This window comes from Danio rerio, chromosome 1, assembly GCF_052040795.2.
Source record: "Danio rerio strain M-AB ecotype USA chromosome 1, GRCz13ab, whole genome shotgun sequence".
NCBI classification, from domain to species: Eukaryota; Metazoa; Chordata; class Actinopteri; order Cypriniformes; family Danionidae; genus Danio; species Danio rerio.
Window position 1 is genome coordinate 52,574,331 of NC_141021.1, and position 25,670 is coordinate 52,600,000.

A 25,670-nucleotide genomic window follows, 5' to 3' on the forward strand; every position below is an offset into this window, starting at 1 on the left:
TATTATGGCTCGTCCTCATTGTGCATGCATTGCTGAATCATGTCATTTATTTATTATGCAGTTCTTAATTATGTCATTGAAGCATGCATTGTTTAATGTGGTTTGCTTATTAAATATTTCATGTTTTAATAAATTATATTTACATGCTGTATATAACACTAAACTCTCCTGGTGTATCTCTTTAAGTCAACAGCATATCAAAATGTACTGTGTTTAGCTTCATTACTGTATGCACACCCCTGGATTATGAAAACTATTGATGATTTAATAAATCATTTAAATATCAGTTTCTAACTCTGCCATGCTTAATTACATCATTTGCATATTAATTAATTATTCAGTTATTTTATTTTCGGCTTACTGTAGTTCCTTTAATAATCTATGGTCGCCACAGCGAAATGAACCACCAACTTATCCAGCATATGTTTTACACAGCGGATGCCCTTCTAGCCACAAGCCAGCACAGGGAAACACCCATACACACTCTTTCACACACTATTAGCATATTCAATTCTCCTATAGCGCATGTTTTTGGACTGTGGGGGAAACCGGAGCACCCAGAGAAAACCGCCAACACAGAGAGAACATGCAAACTCCACACAGAAATGCCAACTGATTCAGCTGGGGCTCAAACCAGCGGCCTTCTTGCTGTGAGGCAACAGTGCTACCCACTCCGCCACCGTGATGCCTGCGTATATTTCTTACAGTAATTTATATTAATTGCTTTTCATTTTTCAAATGCAAACAAAACATTATGAAAATGTATTTTTAATTCACAATACTACTGATTAATGACTATTTATTGATTTAGCGATGCTTAAATCTATCTAAGTATGCACTGCCTACAGTAATTACATTGTGGAGTCGCATAGGTACGTGTTAGTGCTGTGCAACTAATCAAAATCAAAAACGCAATTTGAAACGTTGCGATTAGATATACATTTTATATGTATATATAAACAAAAATAACAAATAACATCTGAGGTGAAGTGCTGCAAAACCAATCCGCCATGCATCAGAAAATTACACATGCCAGACTTTCTGTGATGTGTCATGAGGCTTCGCAGACATGGTATCGGCTGTCATGAACTATGCCATGACACGAGAAGAAACGATTAAATCTCGTCATGACCCCTATTTGTCGCTTAGACCTCCCTACAACAACCTGCGTCAAGGAAAATTTTAAGGGCTGTCACAGTATTGTTGCCACGACTTACAGATTATTAATCTTTAATTATTAATCCTTCTGTTCAGGATTGCTTTTAATGATTTTATGGATTAATACTATGTTTTATTACTCTTCTGTCTTATTTTTATAATGTGCCTGTGACATACTGTAAGGTGTCCATAAATAAAAGGTATTATTATTATTATTATTATTATCAAGCTGAAGCATTAATTAAATCATAAATCAAATACATAAAAATCGCAATTAGATATTTTCCCCAAATCGCACAGCCCTGGTACGTGTGTTAGGACCGTTTTTATTTTACAAATACATGAAAAGTTAACTGACAAGTCAAAATGACATTTCAGTTCGTCATTTATTAACTTTGCAATGCTAATGTGCTTTAACCGCGCATCGACTAATTGCATCGTTTATTATAAATGCATCACCTAATTATGTTATTGTTGAGAACTCATGGTTTCCCAATCACTGTTATAGGAACTGAGCCGTTACTTTTCAACATGATTTATTAACTTTGAGAGGCTTAATCATTGCATTAAACTGTGTGTATCCTAATTACGTCATGTACTAAGTACTGTATATGCGTTGTCTAATTGCGTCATTGTTGAAAACAGACTGCTTTCTGTTTTCATTACAGTCATGCACTAGAACTATCACACATTATGGAAATAAGCCAAGTTTTATATTGCATTTCATCATGATTCATTAATGTCGAAAGGCCTAATTGTGTAAGTGAACACTCGCCGGCCACTTTATTAGGTACATCTTTCCAACTGCTCGTTAACGCAAATTTCTGATCAGCCAATCACATGGAATGCATTTAGACGATCTGCTGCAGTTCAAACTGAGCATCAAAATGAGGAAGAAAGGTGATTTAAGTGACTTTGAAAGGTTGGTTGTTGGTGCCAGACGGGTATTTCAGAAACTGCTGATCTACTGGGATTTTCACGCACAACCATCTCTAGGGTTTACAGAGAATGGTCCAAAAAAGAGAAAATATCCTGTGAGCAAATAAATGCCTTGTTGATGCCAGAGGTCAGTGGAGAATGGCCACCCTGGTTCGAGCTGGTGGAAAGGCTACAGTAACTCAATAACCACTTGTTATAACCAAGGTCTGCAAAAGAGCATCTCCGAACCCAAAACATGTCCAGCCTTGAGGCGGATGGGCTACAGCAGCAGAAGACCACACCGGGTGCCACTCTTGTCAGCTAAGAACAGGAAACGGAGGCTTTAATTCTCACAGGCGCACCAAAATTGAACAATAAAAGATTGAAAAATGTTGATGAGTGTCAATTTCTGCTGCAACATTTGGATGGTAGGATCAGAATTTGGTGTCAACTACATGAAAGGATGCATCCATCCTGCCTTGTATCAGTGGTTTAGGCTGCTGCTGGTGGTTTAATGGTGTGGGGGATATTTTCTTGGTACACTTTGGGCCTATTATTACCAATTTAGCATCTTGTCGACGCCACAGCCTACTTGAGTATTGTTGCTGACCATGTCCATCCCTTTAAGACCACAGTGTACCCATCTTCTGATGGCTACTTCCAGTAAGAGAATGCGCCATGTCATAAAGCGAGAATAATCTCAGACTGGTTTCTTGAACATGACAATGAGTTCACTGTACTCAAATGACCTCCACATTCCCCAGATCTCAATCCAATAGAGCCTTTGGGATGTGGTGGAACGGGAGATTCACATAATGGATGTGCAGCCGACAAATCTGCAGCAACTGCGTGATGCTATCATGTCAATATGGACCAAAATCTCTAAAGGAGTATTTCCAGTATCTTGTTGAATCTATGCCACGAAGGATTAAGGCAGTTCTGAAATTAAAAAGGGGGTCCAACCCCGTACTAGTAAGGTGTACCTAATAAAGTGGCCCGTGAGTGTACATAGTCTTAATTGCTTCATGTAGGCTACTGTAAGTCTGCGTCACTTAATTGCTTTGCTGAAAACACTTGAATTTCCCTTCATTGTTACCAGTAAAGTGTCTTTTTATTCGCCAGACACACATCACAATGTGGAAGTTGATTTCGCTGTCCTTTATTAATGTTGCCCTGATTAATGATGTCATTTCAGCAAACATTACCTAATTATGTAGCTCTTGAGAACAAATCACTTTCTATTTGCTGCTGCAGTGATGTATAGGAACAATTGACTTTCATTTACCAAACGCATCACGGTATGGGAATTGGTTTTAATTCACATTTCAAAGTGACTTATTAACTATGCGATGCCTAATTATGTCTCTTAAGTAAAGAATTCATCACTACTCATTCACCGTTACAGTCATATACTATATAGGAGTGATGACTTGTCATTTGTCAACTATGATGTAAATGTCTTTTGTTGTTCCAAAGCTTCTACAGAGACGGCAAAAGTACACACATCCTTAAGTAGAAGTACAGATACTCATGTTTAAAACAACTCTGGTAAAAGTTGAAGTACTGACTACACTTTTGTACTTAAGTAAAAGTAAAGAAATACCGCCTCATAAATGTACAAAAGTAAAAAATATCCGTTTCAACCACAGTCCAAAGGCATGCAATATAGGTGAATAATAGGTAACTAAATAGGCAGTAGTGTATAAGTGTGTGTGTGTGTGTGTGTGTGTGTGTGTGTGTGTGTGTGTGTGTGTGTAAATGTGAGTGTATATGGGTATTTCCCAGTACTGGGTTGCAGCTGGAAGGGTATCCGCTGTTTAAAGCATATGCTGGAATAATTGGCGGTTCATTCTGCTGTGGCGACCTCTGATAAATCAGCGTCTAAGCTGAAGGATAGCGATTGAGGATCGGTAGGTAACTAGTCCTCACATCCTTTTGATACATTAATATAAAGCAAAATGTTTGTTGCCAAATTTATGAAAGCAGCTGAGCAGCATCAAACTTTGCAATATAGCCTAACAGCATTGCTTAAAAAGGCGGCCTAACTCACAGCGTTCAGCATGTCGTTTTTCGGCTGTTAGATCAAAAACAACAGCTGCCACCAAACACATAGAAACAAAAGTGACGACGGTAAGGAGTAGAAAGCACAGATATTTGTGTAAAAATGTAAGAAGTAAAATTAAAAAGTTGTCAGAAAAATAAGTAGTGGGGTAAAGTACTGATACCAGAAAAATCTACTTAAGTACAGTAACAAATTATTTGTATTTCATTACTTCCCATCTCTGTGAACAGACATAACTTCCTAGCCAAGAGAACCTGTTCATGAAATTTAGAGAGTTTTATAGGGAGTTTGGCTGGAGAAAATCTACAAGTTAACAAAAATTTGAGACCTGCAATCTTTTTATAAATATATTGCGGAATTCATTCATTCATTCATTCATTTTCTTGTCGGCTTAGTCCCTTTATTAATCCGGGGTCGCCACAGCGGAATGAACCGCCAACTTATCCAGCAAGTTTTTACGCAGCGCATGCCCTTCCAGCCGCAACCCATCTCCGGGAAAATATTGTGGGATAAAGTACCAAATTGAATCTGGGGAATTAACTGAATTAATTTTTATTTCAATTTAATTGAAAGTGTAAATTAACTTTACTGAAAGTGTAATCAATGTAATAAATAAATAAATAAATAAATAAATAAATAAATAAATCATGTCAAAACCACCATCAGCTTTCTTACCATAGAGAATCTTGAGATGCTAACATGTGTTTCCCCCAAAAAATTAAACTATAAATTATATTATTTTTTTAACATGTTTTGTCATGAACAAATAAAAGAAAAATAAGGATAAATATTATAAAACAACCCTTCAGCTTTTAATAAGAGAACTCCACCAAGGCAGGAGAAATCTCTCCGAAGCCAATTGTTAATGTATATGTATTGTTTTTTTTTTATTTCATTCATTTTCTTTTCAGCTTAGTTCCTTTATTAATCTGGACTCGCCACAGCGGAACGAACGGCCAACTTATCCAGCATATGCTTTATGCAGTGGATGTCCTTCCAGCTGCAACCCATTTCTGGGAAACATCCACACACACTTATTCCCACATACACATACGGACAATTTTAGCCTACCTGATTCACCTGTACCACATGTTTTTGGACTGTGGGGGAAACCCACGCCAGTGCAGGGAGAACATGCAAACTCCACACAGGTATATAGGTTATAATACCATTTCATAGTCGTATCTAGTTTCTCTTTACTAAAACATTTGTTATACATTCTAAATAAAGGTGTCTTGATCAGATCCGGCATCTACTTACTTGCACGCCTAATTACGTCATCACAGAGAACACATACTCAGTGCCAGTCACGTGTTTCCCACGGGCTGTTCCTCTGAGGCACCGGCCACCCAAGTGTGGACTTGTGGATACAACTCCTGCAGTGATCTTTATTGCGTCTTTTATCTTCCGCTCTGCTGGGAAGCGTTTTGTCCCTTCGGCGAGATGAGCAAAAGAGCTGTCCTTCCAAATGGACTAGAAATTCATTCACTTTGGCAGACTCTATTTTTTTTTTTTTTTTTTTTTTTTTTTTTAGTATGTTAAAATCCAAGCCTGGCTCTTAATATTTGCCTTATTCATCATTCCCTGTTGCCCAGAGCCAACTACAGTATCATGAACACAGCTTTCAGGCGGACATTAATAACTGACTCTGAGACTTAATGAACAACTAATACACGTTTGTTTGTCATTGTTTTTCCGACTGACCTTCGTTTATTCCAGTTTCTCCTATTCATCGCTTTCCACGCGTCCTCCAATGCATCATCAGCTTAATGTTTGTGTAAGTCCCGGACACGCAATATTGATGCATTTTCCTCAGGGCATGGCATTTCAGGAGTTGCCCGCTCTGTAATGAACGTGTACATTAACCTGCTGGCGTATGTTATTAATTTCCGCCGTGATGGAGTTCGCTTGTCACCAGGGCCATTATTTGCCAATTTGCCCTGCTTATAAACCTGCTCCGCTGCCCCGATCTGAATTCATAGAGAGAATATAGTGCATGAGCGCACCGTGAGGGAGCCATTCATTATCTGCGGGCCCGTTAAACTTCCTGTCTAATGGCTCGCACCGCACCTTCCTCCTCAACGTGAGAGCTGAACTTGCTGATGTGATAACAAGAGTAATCAATTATGCACAGACTCATTAAAGTTTTCCCATTACGAGGTTTTGGAATCGGTTGAACTGCACCTCAGTCATCACAAATACTGCAGAGGACCTATTGGAACTCCAAGATTCTCAGAGAAATCAGTCAAGTTTGGTTGAAGGAAAAGTCATGGTTTGGGGTTTGATGCAGTATGGGGGCGGATGAGAGATCTGCAACATCTGCATCCTGAGGTTTCAAGACATTTGTGCTACCCATTATATTACAAACCACAGAAGAGGGCAAACTCTTCAGCAGGATAGCGCTCCTTCTCATACCTTAAGGCTGATTTATGCTTCTGCGTCAAACGCCGGCGTATGCTACGGCACTGACGCATAGCCCTTCACCGTGGCCGTCGGCGTCGCTGACGTGCACCTCTCAAAAAATGTAACTACATGTCGCAACGACGCGTAGCGCAAGCTCTGTGATTGGTCGGCTTGGTATCGCTGACGAGTCTGAGCGGGACCGAAAGCCGCGTGAATAGTGCGAGCCTGATGGAGCGATTGTTTACAAGTGCGGAGTCCCGTGAAGGAGCTTCTGATGGAAAGTTTTGTTTTGTGTTTACCTCATGGTTAAAGTTGTTGCACGTCTGCCGGTTCCTGCCTCAAAATGAGCGAGTTTGAGCCACTTGTACATCCCAGAAGTGTTCAGGAAAACAAAACAACAGCGAAGAAACTCGACACAGAGGAACATTTACACCTCACTGCCAACTAGCGTTTCGGAAGTGTTAATGCAGACCGGCAGAGACAGCGTGCAGAAGTATAAATGCACAGCTACGCGCGTTGCATGCGCTGTGGGTTATGCCGGTCACTTGACGCAGAAGTATAAACCAGGCTTTAGCCTCCACATCAAAGCAAAGAAGGTCAAGGTGCTCCAGGATTGGCCTGCCCAATCACCAGTTATGAACATTATTGAGCATGGCTGGGGTAAGATGTAGGAGGAGGCATTGAAGATGAATCCAAAGAATCTTGATGAACTCTGGGAGTCCTGCAGGAACGCTTTCTTTGCCATTCCAGATGATTTTATTAATAAGCTATTAGAGTCAGACCTTACTGTCCTAAGTAAATAATTAAAAATCAAGACATGTAAAATTTTATTTTGGTAAAATAAGCGTTATCTAGAGGCCTTTGCCTTTCATATAAGCCACTTCTGATACCAAATGATCAACTAGAAGTCAAGTTATTATTTGGGTTTCCTAAAACTACATTCACTAAGAAATGGGACAAAATATTCATTTTCAGAATAGAACTCATTTATGTTGAGCACTGTATTTTGTCAACATTGCTTTGTTTCTCCTTCTCTTGAATCGTACAAACTCCAAATGCCAGTTTTGAATTGGGTCTGCATGTCCGGTTGGTTTTCTTTGGGCTTTTTCAATTGATGTCATCAACTGAATAGTCTCCGGCAGCTGAATTTGACCCCTGTCCCTGGCCTCTTTTTTCTGGCTGTACAATGTGATGGAGTCAGCTACTGAGTCCGATGATTGAGCATTTGAATGAAAATGGTCGCTAATGCCGGGCTACACAGTATCACTTTCGGCAGAATTCATTTGACATGGACTTTGGAAGCAGGAACTGACTGTTTTCAGAGGCAAGTCGTTTTTATTAAAAGGATCCAATAATCGAAACATCACTGGCTCACCCCTTGACTTGTTCCAAAATAATTTGAGTTTTTCTGTTGAACACAAAAGAAGATATTTTGAAGAATGTTGTAAACCTGTAACGTAGTATTAGTTCATAGATGCTTTTCACATTTCTGGGTGTCTCAGCGGAAGTCGTCACAGTTAGAGCGCAGTGAATAGGAGAGAACAGCAAATCTTTTTTTTTTTTTTGCGATCTTATTTGCTGAAATAATAAAAGAAAACTCGACAATAGTGATAGCAAGACTTTTAGAAAAAGAAAAATTAAAATGCACATACTTTCAAAAAATATATAAATACCAAAAACTTAAAACATCATCATAACAGTCTTGTTAAAATCTGCATTTCCTATTCTAGATGTCAGTGGTTGCAGATGTCATGCATGATGGGTCATAAAAGCTGATTGTTTACCATAGGCCAAGCTTCATATTTAACCGGCACAGGCTCATTGTGGATACGTACCCCTGTCTACATTTCCAGAGAGCGCGAATGATGTAGCCATGGGCTAGGGCTGGGCGATTTAGCCTAAAATCAAAATCTCGATTAATTGAACATTTTAACTTGAATATGATTAATGAGCGATTATTTTATTCATTTAAAAGTTTTGTACAGTAAATATGCTTAATACAAATAAGAGATTTTGAATGAAGGGTGCATTACTTGATTTTAAAATAATTGATAGAAACACACACTATCAACTATCTATGATTATTTCGATATTTCCGAGCTGCCCAACCTACCAAGCCTAGCAATCACAAAACTACATGCTACGTGTCAGTGTGACGTGTAGTTACATTTTTTGCGAGGTGTGCAAGTATGCGAAGGCTGTGCCGGACCGCATGTGTGCGCTGGCATAAGTATAATATCATAATATTATAATAAGTATAAACCATAACAGGGGTCAGGAACCTTTTTTCAGCAAAGAGCCATTTCAGATTCTTTTTTTATCAAATGCATTTTGTAAAGAGCCATATAGGGTGTGTATATAACAAAACCTTTATTTATTTATACACAAAACCTTTATTTATGTCCATGCATAGCTCAAAAATAAACAAATATGACGATGCCATTTCCAGCCTGCCATTATCTGTTTTTTTTTCAGCCTGGTCTTATCTGGTCAGGCTGGAAAGTGACCAGCTAAAACCAGCTGGACCATCCTGGTTTAAGCTGGACATAGCTGGTTTTGGCTGGGTTTCCAGCCTGGCTACACTGTTAAAAATAAGACCGTAAAATTACCGGTAAAAAAACGGCAGCTGTGGTTGCCAGTACTTTACCGTTAAAAACACGGTGCAAACCGTTAAAGTAATTTTTCATTTTTACGGTAAAGTACCGTATTTTATTAATTTAAAGAGGTAATATGTCTGTATTTTGAATGATCAACATCTACACATCTTTTGTTACACACGTTAGCACACTTACATGCAGGTGGTGATGAGGAAGTTACATAATGAGCCAATGCTCATCACAATCAGAAAAGAGTATCAGCATATAGAAGGTGTTCAGTGTCATTCACACAGCTACTAAACACCAGTATGGTAACACGCATAAAATTAAAGTCATAAAATAAACATTGTTTATCAACATTAGATGTAACATAAATCTCTAATGTACATTACTGATGGGGAAACGACAAAAAAGATCCACATTAATGTCAAACAAATGCAAAAAAAGTTATGTGCCACGCAGGGAATTCTGGGAAAGTCAATTTACGGTTATTCGCCGTATATATTAAGGAAACAAACCGTTAACCAGGTTACGGATTTGTACTGTAGCATTTTTACAGTTTTTTACCGTTGCCATTTTTTACAGTGTAGGCTGGTCAAGCTGGTTTTAGCTGGTCATTTCCCAAATGACTGGAAACCAGCCTGGAAGTGGCCAAACCCCCTCTAAAACCAGGCTGATCGACCAGCTAAAACCAGCCAACCATCCTAGGCTGGTTTAAACTGGATTTTTCTACAGGGATGAATGCAATGGTCACATACATCTATCAATTTCCCTTTGTATTGAAAAACCATGGAAAGGTAGAGCATTGCAATGGAAATCTGCAATCTGTGTGAATTGCCAAAGGCTGCCATGTCGTTCATCTCCAAGTCGTATAATTTAGTCAACATCAAGCAAAGAGCATCATGGCAGAGCATTCATCTAGCTTGTCCAATCCCTACAGTTTATACCCGTGTAAGTGTAAAGTTCTCTGACTGCTGTTTGAATGTCTGCTCTGACATTCGGAAAAACGCATGTCTATTGTACTACGGCTGCACAATATATCGTTTGAGCATTAATATCACAATGTGTGTATCTGCTATAGTCACGTCGCAGGATTAGATTATTTATTAAAGATCAAGAGATCAAAAATGATTAAATATTATTCTTTTAAAATCATTTAAATACAATGATAACCATGCTATTTTACGTTTAATTGTTTCATTTTTGCACCCAAATACTGTTAGACTACTACTAGAAAGCGTAAAGCGATGTTTGTTTAACTTTTATCTTTCCTCTGTTGTGTTTATATATGCTTTAAATGTATTATAATGTATGCAAATGAACTGCATAGAAAAGATTTGATCATCCCAATATTTCTAAACGAATGTAATCTTTCCAAATAGAGCTGTTCGGTTGATCTGGTGAAGCTATATTCATATCGCATCATATCATATCACCAGATTTTTCCAATATCCTGCAGCCTTACATTGAACGGCATGTTCTTTAAATGCTAGTAAACGTCTCGGAAACTGTGGGGGACGTATAAACCCTCAGGCCGGGTTATTTCAGACCTGCGCCTGCTGCGTCTGAGATGGACGGCGCTTGACCGGTGTGTCACATATTCAGAATGAAGACAGCTCAACGCTGCGCCGCGTGCTTCAGAGGAGCGTGTCTAATAGTCTGGCAGTCTGTGGAGGTGGTGGAGGAATGTGAAGGGCTGTAATTAAAGCCCCTTCACTTGCACCCGAGCTCCGCCGCATGTCATCATTCATATACATGCGCAGACTCTCTATGACTAGTGTCAGACGCTGCAGACAAATAGAAACGCATGAATTTTTCATGACTCAAATGTACCAGTGTGCATAGATAATAAAGGCGTCGCGGACTAATTTTCGTGACCCGGTTGCTTCCTTGGAGAATCACATTATGTGGATATTTGTAATCTGCTATTGAGCTGGAAACTGATATGGTGTAATAGTTGCATCTTTTTTTATTTTTATAGCATATCCAAAAATACACGTAATGATTAGCCCTCCTGTGAAATTTGTATTATTTTTCATATATTTCATAAATTGATGTTTAACAGGAAGGAAATGTTCACAACGTGAAATGTTCCTATTATGTTTGTTCTTCTGAAGAAATGTTTTTTGGGAAATAATTGTTAAGGTTAATATTGCGAGCCCCTTAGAAAAATAAAATAAATCTCTCTCTCTCTCTCTCTCTCTCTCTCTCTCTCTCTCTCTCTCTCTCTCTCTCTCTATATATATATATATATATATATATATATATATATATATATATATATATATATATATATATATATATATATATCATACCAAACGTTTACTATTTTAGGTCCAATTGCATTACCTAAATGATTTACATTTGCTAAATGCCAGAATAATGAGATAGTTTTTTGGTATTTTTATTTCTAGACAGTCCACAGTTTACATACATTTCCTTGGTATTTTTTTTAGCTTTGCTTTTAAACTGAATAACTTTGGTCAAATGTTTAGGGTATCCTTCCACAAGCTTCTCATAATACTTTGAAGGAATTTTAGCCTATTCTTCCTGACAGAATTGGCATAACTAAGTCAGATTTTTTTTCAACTCTAAGCTTTTTCAACTCTGCCCACAAATTTTCTATAGGATTGAGATCAGGGCTTTGTGATGGCCACTCCAAAACATTCACTCTATTGCACATTTTAAGTAATTTGGCAGTATGCTTAGGGTCATGGTCTGTTTGGAAGACCCATTTGTGGCCAAGTTTTAATTTCCTGGCTGATGTCTTGAGATGTTGCTTCAGTATTTCTACATAATGTTCTTTCTTCATGTTGCCATCTATGCTGTTAAGTGGACCAGTCCCTCCTCCAGCAAAACAGCCCCACAACATGATGAAACTTGACTTTCAAGAAATGTTATAAAAATTTCTCAGAAAAATCTTTCTCTCATTATTCTGCTATTAAGCATAACAGAAGCAACTTTAATCCTAATCCTAAAAGTTTAGTCATTAAAATCTGACCTTTTTTTTTTAAATGGTTATGTGCTTTCTTATACAGTGCATGTAAAATTCTGGTTTCAACTGTGTGTGTGTGTGTGTGTGTGTGTGTGTGTGTGTGTGTATATATATATATATATATATATATATATAGCAGTGAAGAGGGGTAGTACAGAAAGTTTCTGTATTGTCACAATATATATACAGGTATATAATTATTTTTACCACAAATCGATCCTCTGTTGTCCAATGGATGCAAATTAAGCTACAAAATAGCTAGTAAAATATTATTTACTGTCATATAAATAATGTTATATAATATAAATTAGTTTTGGGTTGTGGCTGGAAGGGCATCTGCTGAGTAAAAACGGGCTGGATAAGTTGGCGGTTCATTCGGCTGTGGCGACCCCGCATTAATAAAGGGACTAAGCCGAAAATAAAATAAATGAATATACATTAGTTATTAAAATGATTATGTTTAAGGGAGAATATATATATATATATATATATATATATATATATATATATATATATATATATATATATATATATATATATATATATATATATATATATATATATATATATATATATAGAGAGAGAGAGAGAGAGAGAGAGAGAGAGAGAGAGAGAGAGAGAGAGAGAGAGAGAGACAGAGAGAGACAGAGACAGAGACAGAGAGAGAGTCTGAGGTGGACGCCGCTTGACTGGTGTCAGTCATTTATTTATTTATTTATTTATTTATTTATTTATTTATTTATTTATGTGGCAAATAAATAAATAAATACATTATAAAGTTCACATTTTTTAAATTATTATTGTTTACATATATAATATCAGATAACAATTACAGTGTCACCTCACATGGTAATGTGTAGTCAATGTGCATTGAAATTAATCGAATGTAAAAATACATTTAAAACAGCGAAAACAAATGACAAATCTAAATAATAAACCAAATATTTTGAAGAAGTTTTCCAATGAGAGTGAAGTAGGATCGAAAGGAAACCACAAGCAGTCCTGCATAGACATTAAGAAAGCTCTTTAAAGGTGCAGTAGGTGATTGTCTTCAGAAGCATTTTTTGTTGTGCTGGTTGAAAGTCTCTTCACATTCTGATAGCAATCAATAAAGTAATTGATCTAAATGTATTTATATGTATTTTATATTTTGGGTGAGGAATAAGACTAAAAATGCTCATCCAATTAAATATTGTCAGGCTGACATTTTCCATAATTCTGATAAGTAGCTCAAACTGTCTGTCAGCAAATGTAGATTTGCACATCTGCACACATGTTCACACAGAGCCGCCATTTGGGCATACACACGCTGCACTTTCATTTGCACACAAGAGAGAGACAGAGGTAAAAACAAGCAGAATAAAATCCTGAATCAATATTGGAGTTACTTTGCACGCTGGATGAAGCACAGCACCATGGCTGAAGCATTTCTGTTAGGTAATGTTCTGTTTTAAAACTATTTAGTCATGCAAAGCTGATGTAGATGGTGTTGTTACAAACAGAAGTGTTGTTCAGCCACTGAAATCTTCCGGCAACTGATTGAAGTGACTATTTTCAGTTTCATAAGGGACCCTTTACAGCGTCTATAATGTCGATTTTCATTTAGTTTAACAGGAAAACATCAGTAAACAGCGCTATTCTGTCTAACCTGCTTTACTGAGGTAAATTTAAATTTTATACTCGCCTCACATTGGTTCATTTTTGAACAATGACAGCCTGTGATGCGCTCCCTATACTGTTTACCATGCTACTCTTAATATTTGCTCTGAAATAGCATGCAAGTACGGCTTAGTAATAAGTGTAATTCCTGCACGCTGCCAGCCAAACACTAAGCAGAGTCGCTTTAGGACAACACGTGAGAGAGGGTTGTCTGCTGTCATCTTTAAGGTACATGTGTACGCCTATCAGGAGGCGTGATTTTGGACGGCAGGGGAAGGACTGTGTTTCAAAGATATCATGCTAACCAAGTTAGCATTGTGGCAGATCAACCACTGCACCTTTAATGGGTTCACAAAGGCTGTGTAAAAGATATGCTGGATAAGTTGGTGGTTCATTGCGCTGTGGCGACCCCTGATAAATAAAGGGACTAAGCTGAAGGAAAACGAATGAATGAAAGAATGTTTTGCTGGATCAAAATTCTGTGGAGGAGCTTGTTTCTTGGATTTTATCTCTAACATGTTATTTCTGAGGTAACATCCAAGCCTTTCTTCAGCAAATCAATTTGCCCCTGAATAAAGAGATGCGATAAGATTGGATATAAGGTACAGTAATGATTTCTTTGTGGAAGAAAGAATGCAAATACAGTAGCTTTATTATTACTCTTAGTAGTAAAACCAATTTTACCAACGTTAGATGCTGTATTATTAAAAGATGCTGCATCAGGAGGATGACCTTCATCAATACCTCTAAATAACACAAGTCAAACTGATTAGATCTCCTGTGAAATATATATAACTTTAAAAAAAAATTCCCACATGTTGCTTAACTCATTTTCAAAACATAATAGTTTTCATAACTAATTTCTAATAACTAATTTCTTAAGTCTTCACTCTGCCCTTTTCACCCCATAGACTTCCATTCATACGTAAGTGAATGTGGCAGACCGGAATACACAACCTCATGCGACAAGTTTTGCAGTTCGGCGCATTGGAAAATTCAAGCTTGGTAAACTCTGACCAGCGATATTGAACCACAAAACTAATCCAAGATCAAATCCCCTTTCTGTACAGAAATCTCCAGGGTCCTCGTGTATCAACGCTGCGTACGCACAAAAACTTTGTGTACGCCAGATTTCACGCTCACGTTTGGATTTACAAACGTTGAAATGAACGTGAGAATGTGCATTGGTCCACGCCAACTTCATGCCTGGTGTACGCGCATTTCTTGTGTGTGTTTGTTTTATTTCTATTGGTGACTCCTAGAGGCAATTATGTTAAATTGCACACTACAACGTTTTTTTGAGTCGTGCAATGGCAGCTGTATGGGACTTCATCATCCGCATGTCGCAGTTATATAAGGTTTCCATACCATGCAGTTGACCAGCCAAACATTAAAGCGCAATTTGCAGCGATCGCCAGTTTTCCTAATGTAATCGGAGCGATCGACTGCACGCACATTGCTATAAAGACGCCATCTGAAGATGAATTTGTATACGTGATAAATAATAAATGTGTAAATAAAATATGATGCTCAAATGCGCTTAACATATCACACACACTCATTAATGATTCATACTTGTCTTCCTTGTGATGAAGAGTAGGTCAAATCTGATATGTAGTGGGGGAAAGAAGAATAATGAGTTTATCGGACGCTGGATTCGAAATGGGTTCATGAATGATAGTGTCAAAACATGTTGCCATGCGCTTTACGAGCTACGCCACTCATGCTACTGCTTGCCGCTCTCTTTAGTTATGTTGCCTCTGTCAATCAAACGGTGATGGGTGGGAATCACTCAACTATTTAGGCTATTTGCACTTAGCCTAAATAGACACTACAAAATTTTGCACCTTACATCAGACCATTTCTATTTTATTCACTCACAGTGCAATGTTCAGACTCAACTGCGTTAACCACGTCAGCTAAACTCTCCCACTCTATTTTTTTTCTTTTGTTACTAATTTCGGAGGACAAACTTGCAAACAACACAGTTTTTCTCTGGCCTACCTCCGAAAGGAGCACCTCCAATTCACATTCTGTTTAAAGTTTCTCTTTTTGCTTGCCTTTGCCATTGCCTTTTAGTTTGGTTTTGGCGAAGTAGAGTCAATTACCATATTTAATAGGGGGAGGAGGCAGATAAGGGTTTTGCGCTCGTGCACATGTGCTTCGTTTTACGTTAAATCGAATGTACAAAGAGAATATGCGTGGGATTTTGTGTACGCTGTGTTTCATACATCTGAATTTTTTACTGTGTACGCACATTTACAGCTTTGTGCGTACGCAATGTTTTAGTATTAATTTAACATAAGTCTTTGTACATGAGGCCCCAGCTTTTTAAAAATCATCTTGTTTAATCCCCCCCCTGTTTTGCAGCTCTGTCAACAGTGGCTCATGTACACAATTGAAAATAAAAAAGGGTCAGGGGGCTAATAATATTGACCAAAAATTGTTACAAAAAAATGTAAAACTGCTTTTATTCTAGCCGAAATAAAACAAATAAGACTTTCTCCAGAAGAAAAAAACATTATGGCAAACACTGTGAAACTTTCTTATAAATAAAAAATATCACAGGAGGTTTAATCATTTTGACTAGACCAATATCAAATTGTTGGCTAATTGTTAATAGTTGTGAGGTGTGTGAAGAGAGTTTCTGAGGTAGATGAGGGATTAGTTGTGACAGTCTTGTTACCTCAGTGAAAGTGGCGCCGCTTTTTCAGTTTGGCATATCTTTGGATCGGGCCCAGAGTTTGCAGATTGCTGACTGGCACGCAATCGCTGTCTCTGGTGGGGCGAGAGCTGGCTGCACAAGGAGATTTGTCTTGAATTTTTTTTGTCCCTTGCAGCTACAACTTTTACTTTCTTCAGCACTGCTGGTTATATGAATCATTCTTTGTTGCCTTACAATTGTAATACTGTGTCTTAAAATGGTCCAGTAATAAAAAGATTATTTAATTTAATTTAATTTTGTTTAGTTCTGTTTAATTTAATTTAATTTAGTTTTGTTTGTATTTTATTTTATTTATTTTATTATTTCAGTGTTCAGCAGTTGAGGTCATGGGAATCTTTTTCTGTTGTCTTATTATTCTAATGCAAAGTCCTGAAAAGCTTTCCATCAAGCAATATTCCTGTCCTCCCTGAAAGTCAAATATTTAGTGAAAAGACAAAATCACAGCCAGTTGGAGCACATTTGCTGTTTCGCCTATTTGGAGAAGCTTAATGAATGTTAGTATATGATCCTTCTCTGTCAGACTCTCACAGATTCTCTCGTAATTCTCAATATTAGTTGTTCTCTGCTGATGTTGATCACTTACCAACCACTTTATTAGGTACACCTTACTAGTACCAGTTTGGATCCTCTTTTGCCAGAAAACTGCCTTAATCCTCCAAGTCATAGATTCAACAAGGTACTGAAAATATTCCTCAGAGATTTTGCTCCATATTGACATGATAGCATCACGCAGTTGCTGCAGATTTGTCGGCTGCACATCCATGATGTGAATCTCCTGTTCCACCTCATCCCAAAAGTGCTCTATTGGATTGAGATCCCATTTGAGTACAGTGAACTCATTGTCATGTTCAAGAAACCAGTCTAAGATGATTCAGGCTTTATAACATGGTGCATTATCCAGCTAGAAGTAACTATCAGGTAATCAAGTATGGATGGATCCATGCTTTCATGTTGTTGACCCCAAATTCTGACCCTACAATCCAGAAATCGAGACTAATCAGAACAGGCAACATTTTTCAAATTTCTATTGTTCAATTTTTAGTGCACCTGTGCAAATTTTAGCCTCAGTTTCCTGTTTTTAGCTGACAAGTGTGGCACCCGGTGTGGTCTTCTGTTCCTGTAGCCCATCTGCTTCAAGGTTGGACGCGTTGTACGTTCAGAGATGCTCTTCTGCAGACCTTCTGCTGCTCACTGGATATTTTCCTCTTTTTCAGGCTATTCTTTGTAAACTCTTGGGTCACTAGTTGCGCAAAAATAACTTGCTTCATTAGTAATCTTTACCACCTTTTTAACACATTTTCTTTTATACCCTCATCATCAACACCCAACCACAGTATTCCTCACGAATGTGTTCGCAACTGATATTATGCATGATTTCTTTTTCCGCATTTTAATGATGATTAAAATGGCCATCATTATAAAAACACCATGTTTAAAAACATTAAATGCTGTGGATAAAACAGACCAATTAGCCTTCCTCTCAAAGAGCTTCAGTCTGTGTTGTTTTCTAAAGGCTTTAGCTTCATATTTTCACTGGATAAAGAAAAGAGCAAAGAGCTCTGTGTTGTTGTGGAGAGAAAAGAGTAAAATAACTAAAGACGAGCATGTCTGGTTCCTTTTGTAAACGCCATGAATGGTGATCATATAAATCGACAACCACCACTTGTACATTTATATTAGTTTTCTTACTTTTAATCAGCGCTCATTTAAATTCTGATATGTGCTAGATTTAGCAACTTTTTGTACTACCCTATAGCTATACCCTACAGCTAAAATTTAGCAATAATTAACATTCAGTTTGCTACCTTAAGCAAAATGTTTTGTTTTGGCGCCCTTCTAACAGATTAGTAGCCAACCTTTTTCATATAAATAGCCAAAAACAAATATCCTTGAGAGCCGTGAGCTGAAGTTAAATATACCAAACTGTACACTGTAAAACCCAAAAAGTGAGCAAACCAATTGCAACAAACCATTTAAGTTCAAAAACTAATCCTAATGAGTACTGTGAACTTACTCCATTTGAGTAATCAAAGCAATCTGAGCAGAGTAAAACCCAATAAATGAAGAGAACTCAAACCAACTGAGTACAGTAAAACCCAATAAGTTAAGGCAACTCAAACCGTTTGAGGAAACCAGCTGCTACAAAACATTTGATTTAAACTAATTTATATTAGTACTGTAAATTTACTTAATTTCAGTTGAAGTAATGAGGGATCTAATAAACTCTATCTTCAACACTAAGTTCAAAACTCTTTTCAAATGAGTATCTTTCAGTAAATTTTGAGTTAACTACACTCATTTCATTTGATAAAGTTGACTGTTCCAAAAATTTTTCAGAAAACATTACTTTAAATCGTAATAACTAATGCAGTATAACGTTTAAATAGCTTATTGCAATAAAAGCATAAACAGTCACATTTCAAGAGTTCACACTTAGCTGATAGTCGATGTTGTGTGAGAGTGATTAAATGTATGTTTGAGGTGAGATATAGCAGTGTGACTGACAGGAGCTGGGATTCAATCCTCTTAGCATGCGGTCTGTGTCTTTAGAGGCGTTCTGAAGTCTCCTCTCTCTCACCGAGCTGCACACACACACACACACACACACACACACACACACACACACACACACACACACACACACACACACACACACACACACACACACACACACACACACACACACACACACACAAACACACACACAAACACAAACACAAACATTTTAGCCTTCAGCCTGTCACTCTCATTTAGTGGCACCATCACTGTTTCTGACTGGAGTGACTGGCTGCGCTAGTGGCCACATTAGCATTTTCACTGCCGTACAGCGTTCAGACTAACTGAAGGAGACGGTGCAGCATGTGTCCAAAATTCCCAGTCACCTTCTGCCTTATAGATGTAGACAACGAGCAACTTTTAGAGCTGTGCATATAAAAAAATATATGCCCAAATGCAAGTAATCATATTTATATCAATAGCAAATTAAGCATAAGAAAAGTTTAGGTTTGTAATTATTTAATAATTTCACTTAGCACATTGTAAACAGCAATTAGCTAACTTTTCTTGAAATTGCAAGTAAACCCGTTGCTTTTAAATAGATTTAGTTGACGTTAATTAAAAATGTGTGTAAACCTGTTGCTTTTAAATCGATTAGTTGACTTTACTTGAATATGTGAGTAAACCTGCTGCTTTTAAAGCAATTAGTTGCCTTTACTTGAAATTGTAAGTAAACTGATTGCTTTCAAAGTGATTTAGCTGACATTACTAAATTTGCTTTTAAAGCGATTAGTTGACTTAACTTAAAAATCTGAGGGAACCAATTTATTTTAAGACGATTAGTTGACATTTATTTAAAATGTAAGTAAATCTATTGCTTCTAAAGTGATTTGTTGTCTTTAAATTAATGGATTTTCTCACATTTTTATGTAAAGAAATTAGTTTACTTAAAAATGAGAGTAAACTTGTCGATTTTTTTTAAAGCGATTAGTTGACTTTATTTGAAAATGTGAGTAAACCTATTTCTTTAAAAGCGATTAGTAGACTTTATTTAAAAATGAGAGTACTGTAAAGAGTACCATTGCTTTAAAAGTGATTAGTTTACTGTACTTAAAAATCTCTGTGAACTCATTGTTTTTAAAGTGATTTAGTTGACTTAAAAATTTGAGTAAATCTGTTGCTTTTGAAGCGATTAGTTGACTTTAAAATTTAAGTGAACTAATTTCTTTTAAGGCGATTAGATGATATATATTTAAAAATGTGAGTAAATCTATTGCTCCTAAAGTGATTTGTTGTCTTTAAAGTCAATGGATTTACTCACATTTTTAAGTAAAGCAATTAGTTGACTTTAAAATGTGAGTAAACTTGTCGATTTTTTAAAGCGATTAGTTGACTTTACTTAACTATTTGAATAAACCCGTTGGTTTTAAAAACAATTAGTTGACTGTACTTAAAAATTTCTGTAAACTCATTTTTTTAAAGCGATTCGTTGGCTTATAATGTGAGTAAACCTGCTGCTTTCAAAGCAATTAGTTGCCTTTACTTAAAATTGTAAATAATCCTATTAAATTAAAAGTGATTAAGTTTACCTGACTTTAAAATGTGAGTAAATCTGTTGCTTTTAAAGCAATTAGTTGATTTTTCTTAAAAGGCCAGTAAACCCCTTGATTTTAAAGCAATTAGTTGACTTTATCTAAAGATGTGAGTAAACCTACTGCTTTTAACGTGATTAGTTGACCACTTAAAAAGGTAAGCATGCCTGCTGCCCTAAAATTATAAATAAACACTGTGCATGATTCATGATTTAGTCCCTTTATTAATCTGGGGTCGCCACAGCGGAATGAACCACCAACTTATCCAGCATGTTTTTACGCAGCGAATGCCCTTCCAGCCGCAACCCATCTCTAGGAAACAACCATACACACTCATTCACACTCACACGGACAATTTAGCCTACCCAATTCACCTGTACCGTATGTCTTTGGACTGTGGGGGAAACCGACGCGAACGCACACAGAAACGTCAACTGACCCAGCTTGAACCAGGTTTGAACCAGCGACCTTCTTGCTGTGAGGCGACAGCACTACCTTCTGTGCCACTGCGTCGCCATGATTATAAAGAAAAAAGTTGAATAGTGGTTCCAGCTTACAATGGGTTCAGCTTTTCTAGTAGCAAATCACTTTTTACAGTATGATTTTTACAGCCTTTACAGCCTTTTTAGTAAAGGCTTTGGTCCCACTTTATATTAAGTGTCCTTAACTACTGTGTACTTACATCAAAAAAATAAATACAATGTACTTACTGTGTTTATCATGTATTTGAGAACACTTGTGGTGCTTTTGAGTGGGGATAGAGGTTGGGTTATGGACAGGTTTGGTGGCATGGGTAGGTTTAAGGGTGGTTTAAGGTGTAAGGGATGGTCAACAGTGTGTTTACAAATGTAATTACAAAAGTTAGTTACAGATGTAATTACATACATCTATTTAATCAAGCATAAGTACACAGTAAATACATGTATTTACACAATAAGTAGATTGTAACAAACAGATTGTAATTCCTGTGTAAGTACATATTAGTTAAGGCCACTTAATATAAAGTGGGACCAAGGCTTTTATATATAATCACAGAAGATTCCCATTTAAAAACTTTTTTTTTTTCCATACATCAATATAGTAAACTGTAAAACAAATTTCAAAGCTAATAGTGATGTTCCTTAAGCTCTAAATCTGTGTTTTACAGTAACTGTAGTGTACACTTAAAATGTAACCACAAAATGTTCAAACATTTTAATTCAAATATATATAGAGAGTGTTAATCAATAATGAATTTACTGACTGTACTCAATTTACTGATTTTGTTGTTATTCTTTTCATGGAAAATTGTATTAAAAATGTAAAGTTGTTTTATGTAAGCTGTGAATTACACAGCTGAAGACACAGATTAACTTTGTGGTTTGTGATTTTGCCAGTGTTGTCATACTCAAACAGCAACATTATGCACTATAGGAAGTTGGAATTGTGTTGAGTAAATCATTACAGCACACTAAATTATAGCCCATACTTGTGCAACAAAGAAAGATCAGCAGGGGGTTGAATAAAAATCTCTTAATAGTCATAATATTTTAATTATCAATAAAGTAAGTGAACATTTCCATATACTGTATTTAATATATGACCAACTCAATTCAATTTCTGTCCTGTTTTCTTCACTCTGTTAAAAACAGCCCGGTGTATTAAGTAGAAGTTTAATTTTAGGTTGTGCGCCGTGCTTTCCCCTGTATCTATTACCCATGATCCATTTACGTTACGTCATCTGACCCGTGTTCAATTCCTTTTGCTTATTTTCACAGACCTTAAATGGTTTTACTTCTTCACAAAAACATTTGGAGCTTTGCTTGTGGAGAAGAAAAAAGAGTGAGAGAGAAAAAAAATCAGTAATCCCAGTGTGCGCTGCCAAGAAACTCTCTGATTCAAAAGCACTTCAGCTCTACCTTTCTCTTCAATTTTTGTGGAAAATCGGTTTTAAATGGCCTGCGCTGTTGTTTCCAGCAATGATGTTTTCCAAATATCTGTCTTGTTCGCTCATATTGTTGGGCCGTGTAACATTTCTTCTTCTGAGAACATCATCCTTATTTTCCAACACTTCCCTGTAGCTATAGGCTGCAGGAGGAGCCACAGTCTTCATCTTATCTTTTTGTGTGTGTGTCTGTGTGTCCAGCATCAACATGTGAGCACATCTGTGTCTGCTGTACTGATAACTCACAGTAGTCTTATCTGAGCACCTGTGTCACTGACTACAGCGGAAGCTTTGTGAGCGTAGATAAAACGTCACTGGCTGACTGATGCAATGGATAAGACAACGGCAACAATAGAAGATGCCTCATGACTTGCAGATGCGCTGCAATAACTGCCGAATACACAGAGACCAGGATCGATAGATGGATGGATAGATAAATAGATGGATTAATGGATGGACAGATAAAAATAGATGAACAATAATATCTGTCCATCCATTTATTCATCTGTCTAGTCATCTATCAATCCTTCCATCACATCCAAAATTAAGATATAATAGATGGATGGATGGATGGATGGATGGATGGATGGATGGATGGATATATATCCAAATGGATAGATAGATAGATAGATAGATAGATAGATAGATAGATGGATGGATGGATGGATGGATGGATGGATGGATGGATGGATGGATGGATGGATGGATGGATGGATGGATGGATGGATATCCAAATGGATATATATCCAAATAGATAGATAGATAGATAGATAGATAGATAGATAGATAGATAGATAGATAGATAGATAGATAGATAGATAGATAGATAGATAGATAGATAGATAGATAGATAGATAGATGGATGGATGGATGGATGGATGGATGGATGGATGGATGGATGGATATATATCCAAATGGATAGATAGATAGATATATAGATATATAGATAGATAGATAGATAGATAGATAGATAGATAGATAGATAGATAGATAGATAGATAGATAGATAGATAGATAGATAGATAGATAGATAGATAGATAGATGGGTAGATGGATGGATGGATGGATGGATGGATGGATGGATGGATGGATATATATCCAAATGGATAGATAGATAGATAGATAGATAGATAGATAGATAGATAGATAGATAGATAGATAGATAGATAGATAGATAGATAGATAGATAGATAGACAGACGGACGGACGGACGGACGGACGGACGGACGGACGGACGGACGGACGGACGGACGGACGGACGGACGGACGGACGGACGGATATATATCCAAATAGATAGATAGATAGATGGATGGATGGATGGATGGATGGATGGAAATCGAAATTGATACATATCCAAATAGATAGATAGATAGATAGATAGATAGATAGATAGATAGATAGATAGATAGATAGATAGATAGATAGATAGATAGATAGATAGATAGATAGATAGATAGATAGATAGATAGATAGATAGATAGATAGATAGATAGATAGATAGATAGATAGATCAAATGACGGATAGACAGATACAATAATTTTCTGCCTTGCTTTGCACAATGTTATCCCCACCTCTCTGTGCAGTGATTGGCTCAAATCTGTTCATTCTGTCTCCTGATAGGTGGTCCCGACAGATGTCCTCATCCAATGGTCTGTGTCGGTACGGCGGCCGCATTGACTGCTGCTGGGGCTGGACGAGAGTCTCCTGGGGCCAGTGCCAGCGTGAGTACAGTATCTGCTGCTGGAGGGGTGAACTGGGCTACAGGGGGCAGCATTAGGGGGCTTCTAGAATTCAGTGATGCTAAGCCTTCTCCAGCCACTTAACCACAGCACAGCAAGTCACCAATTCACTGAATTTCATTTTTGAAAGGGTTAGCAAAAATTGGACAACATTAAGTCTTAAGATTGCTGAGTGTGCTAGAATGCAAATGGACCCTTAGCGGAAGTGGTCATATTTAGGTAAACTCAGAGTGCAGTGAATGGGAGAGTACAACACATATTTCTTTTACAATCATATTTTCTGAAATAATAAAAGAAAAACACCACAATGGAGTTATTAAGACTTTTAGAAAAGGGAAAAAATTAGTTTGAGCCTGATAACGGCAGCTAGAAGTGAGAACAACATCAAATGTACTGTCCTGTTCCATAGACAATGCATTAAAAACAACTCCACTAGCAATAATCCGTGTTTTGTAATTTGATGCAAAGATGATATAGTGTAGTACATATGTAAACACATATAAATGCTCAAACGTTTAAAAAAAATCTAATTATTAAAAACTTTTAAGGGTTTAAGATTCTGATGACCATTAAACACGTCATAACAGTCTTGTGAAAAGGGTCCAGTTGTTAACAGAATCTATTTGATATACTGAATGATGAATTGGTGACTTGTGATGCCCTCATAGGAGTCGTAGAGAGATGCAAGATTAGGTCACATGGCTGAAAACAAGCAAGAATATGTCCCGGGACAATAATGCTTCTGAATTTCATGCTAACTAACTGGGTTAGTTACGAGAATACGGCTGGCAGTTGTCTGCTTTGTCTCTGAGATATTCTGCATGACACCCAATATTATGTGGTTCAGTCATTTGGAATAATTAAAAGGTACAACGAGTCGTTGCTGCAACAGCACCGCATTCCTGCAGGATTAGTTTGAGAACTAAAAACAGACATTGAAGACCAGCCGTTTACAAAGAAAGAACATTTCAAAAGACTAAAATACTGTGCAACAATTGAAAGATTAGAAAGTAAAACTAAAGGACACTAAATAAAATGAGTGAACATTATTAAAATAAAAACAAGATCACACCTACAGTATGACAAACTTTTATAGTGTAATGCATTTTTATTTAGAATATTCCTTTAAATAATTGATCATATAAATAATTTAGATAATAATAACAATAACAGCATTTTCTAATAATAATAAAAAACTAATAATAATAACAATAATAATAATAATAATAATAATAATAATAATAATAATATTAACAGCATTTTATAATAACTAAATAATAATAATATTAATAATATTAACAATAACAATAAAGATAACATTATTATTAATAGTAATAATAACAATAACAATATAAATAATGATAATAATAATCGCAATCACAATAATCACAATAATATTA

General features: G+C 36.7%; 1 protein-coding gene across 10 annotated transcripts in view; it reads left to right on the forward strand.

The window, feature by feature from the left end:
• npnta (nephronectin a) overlaps positions 1-25,670 on the forward strand; it is a 122,123-nt gene that overhangs the window by 18,006 nt on the left and 78,447 nt on the right. For all 10 annotated transcript variants that reach the window (XM_087236093.1, XM_087236092.1, XM_087236094.1 and 7 more), the window contains one exon: positions 24,152-24,252. In XM_087236093.1, coding sequence (XP_087092219.1) covers positions 24,152-24,252 — 101 coding nt within the window. The remainder of the gene's footprint in view (positions 1-24,151; positions 24,253-25,670) is intronic.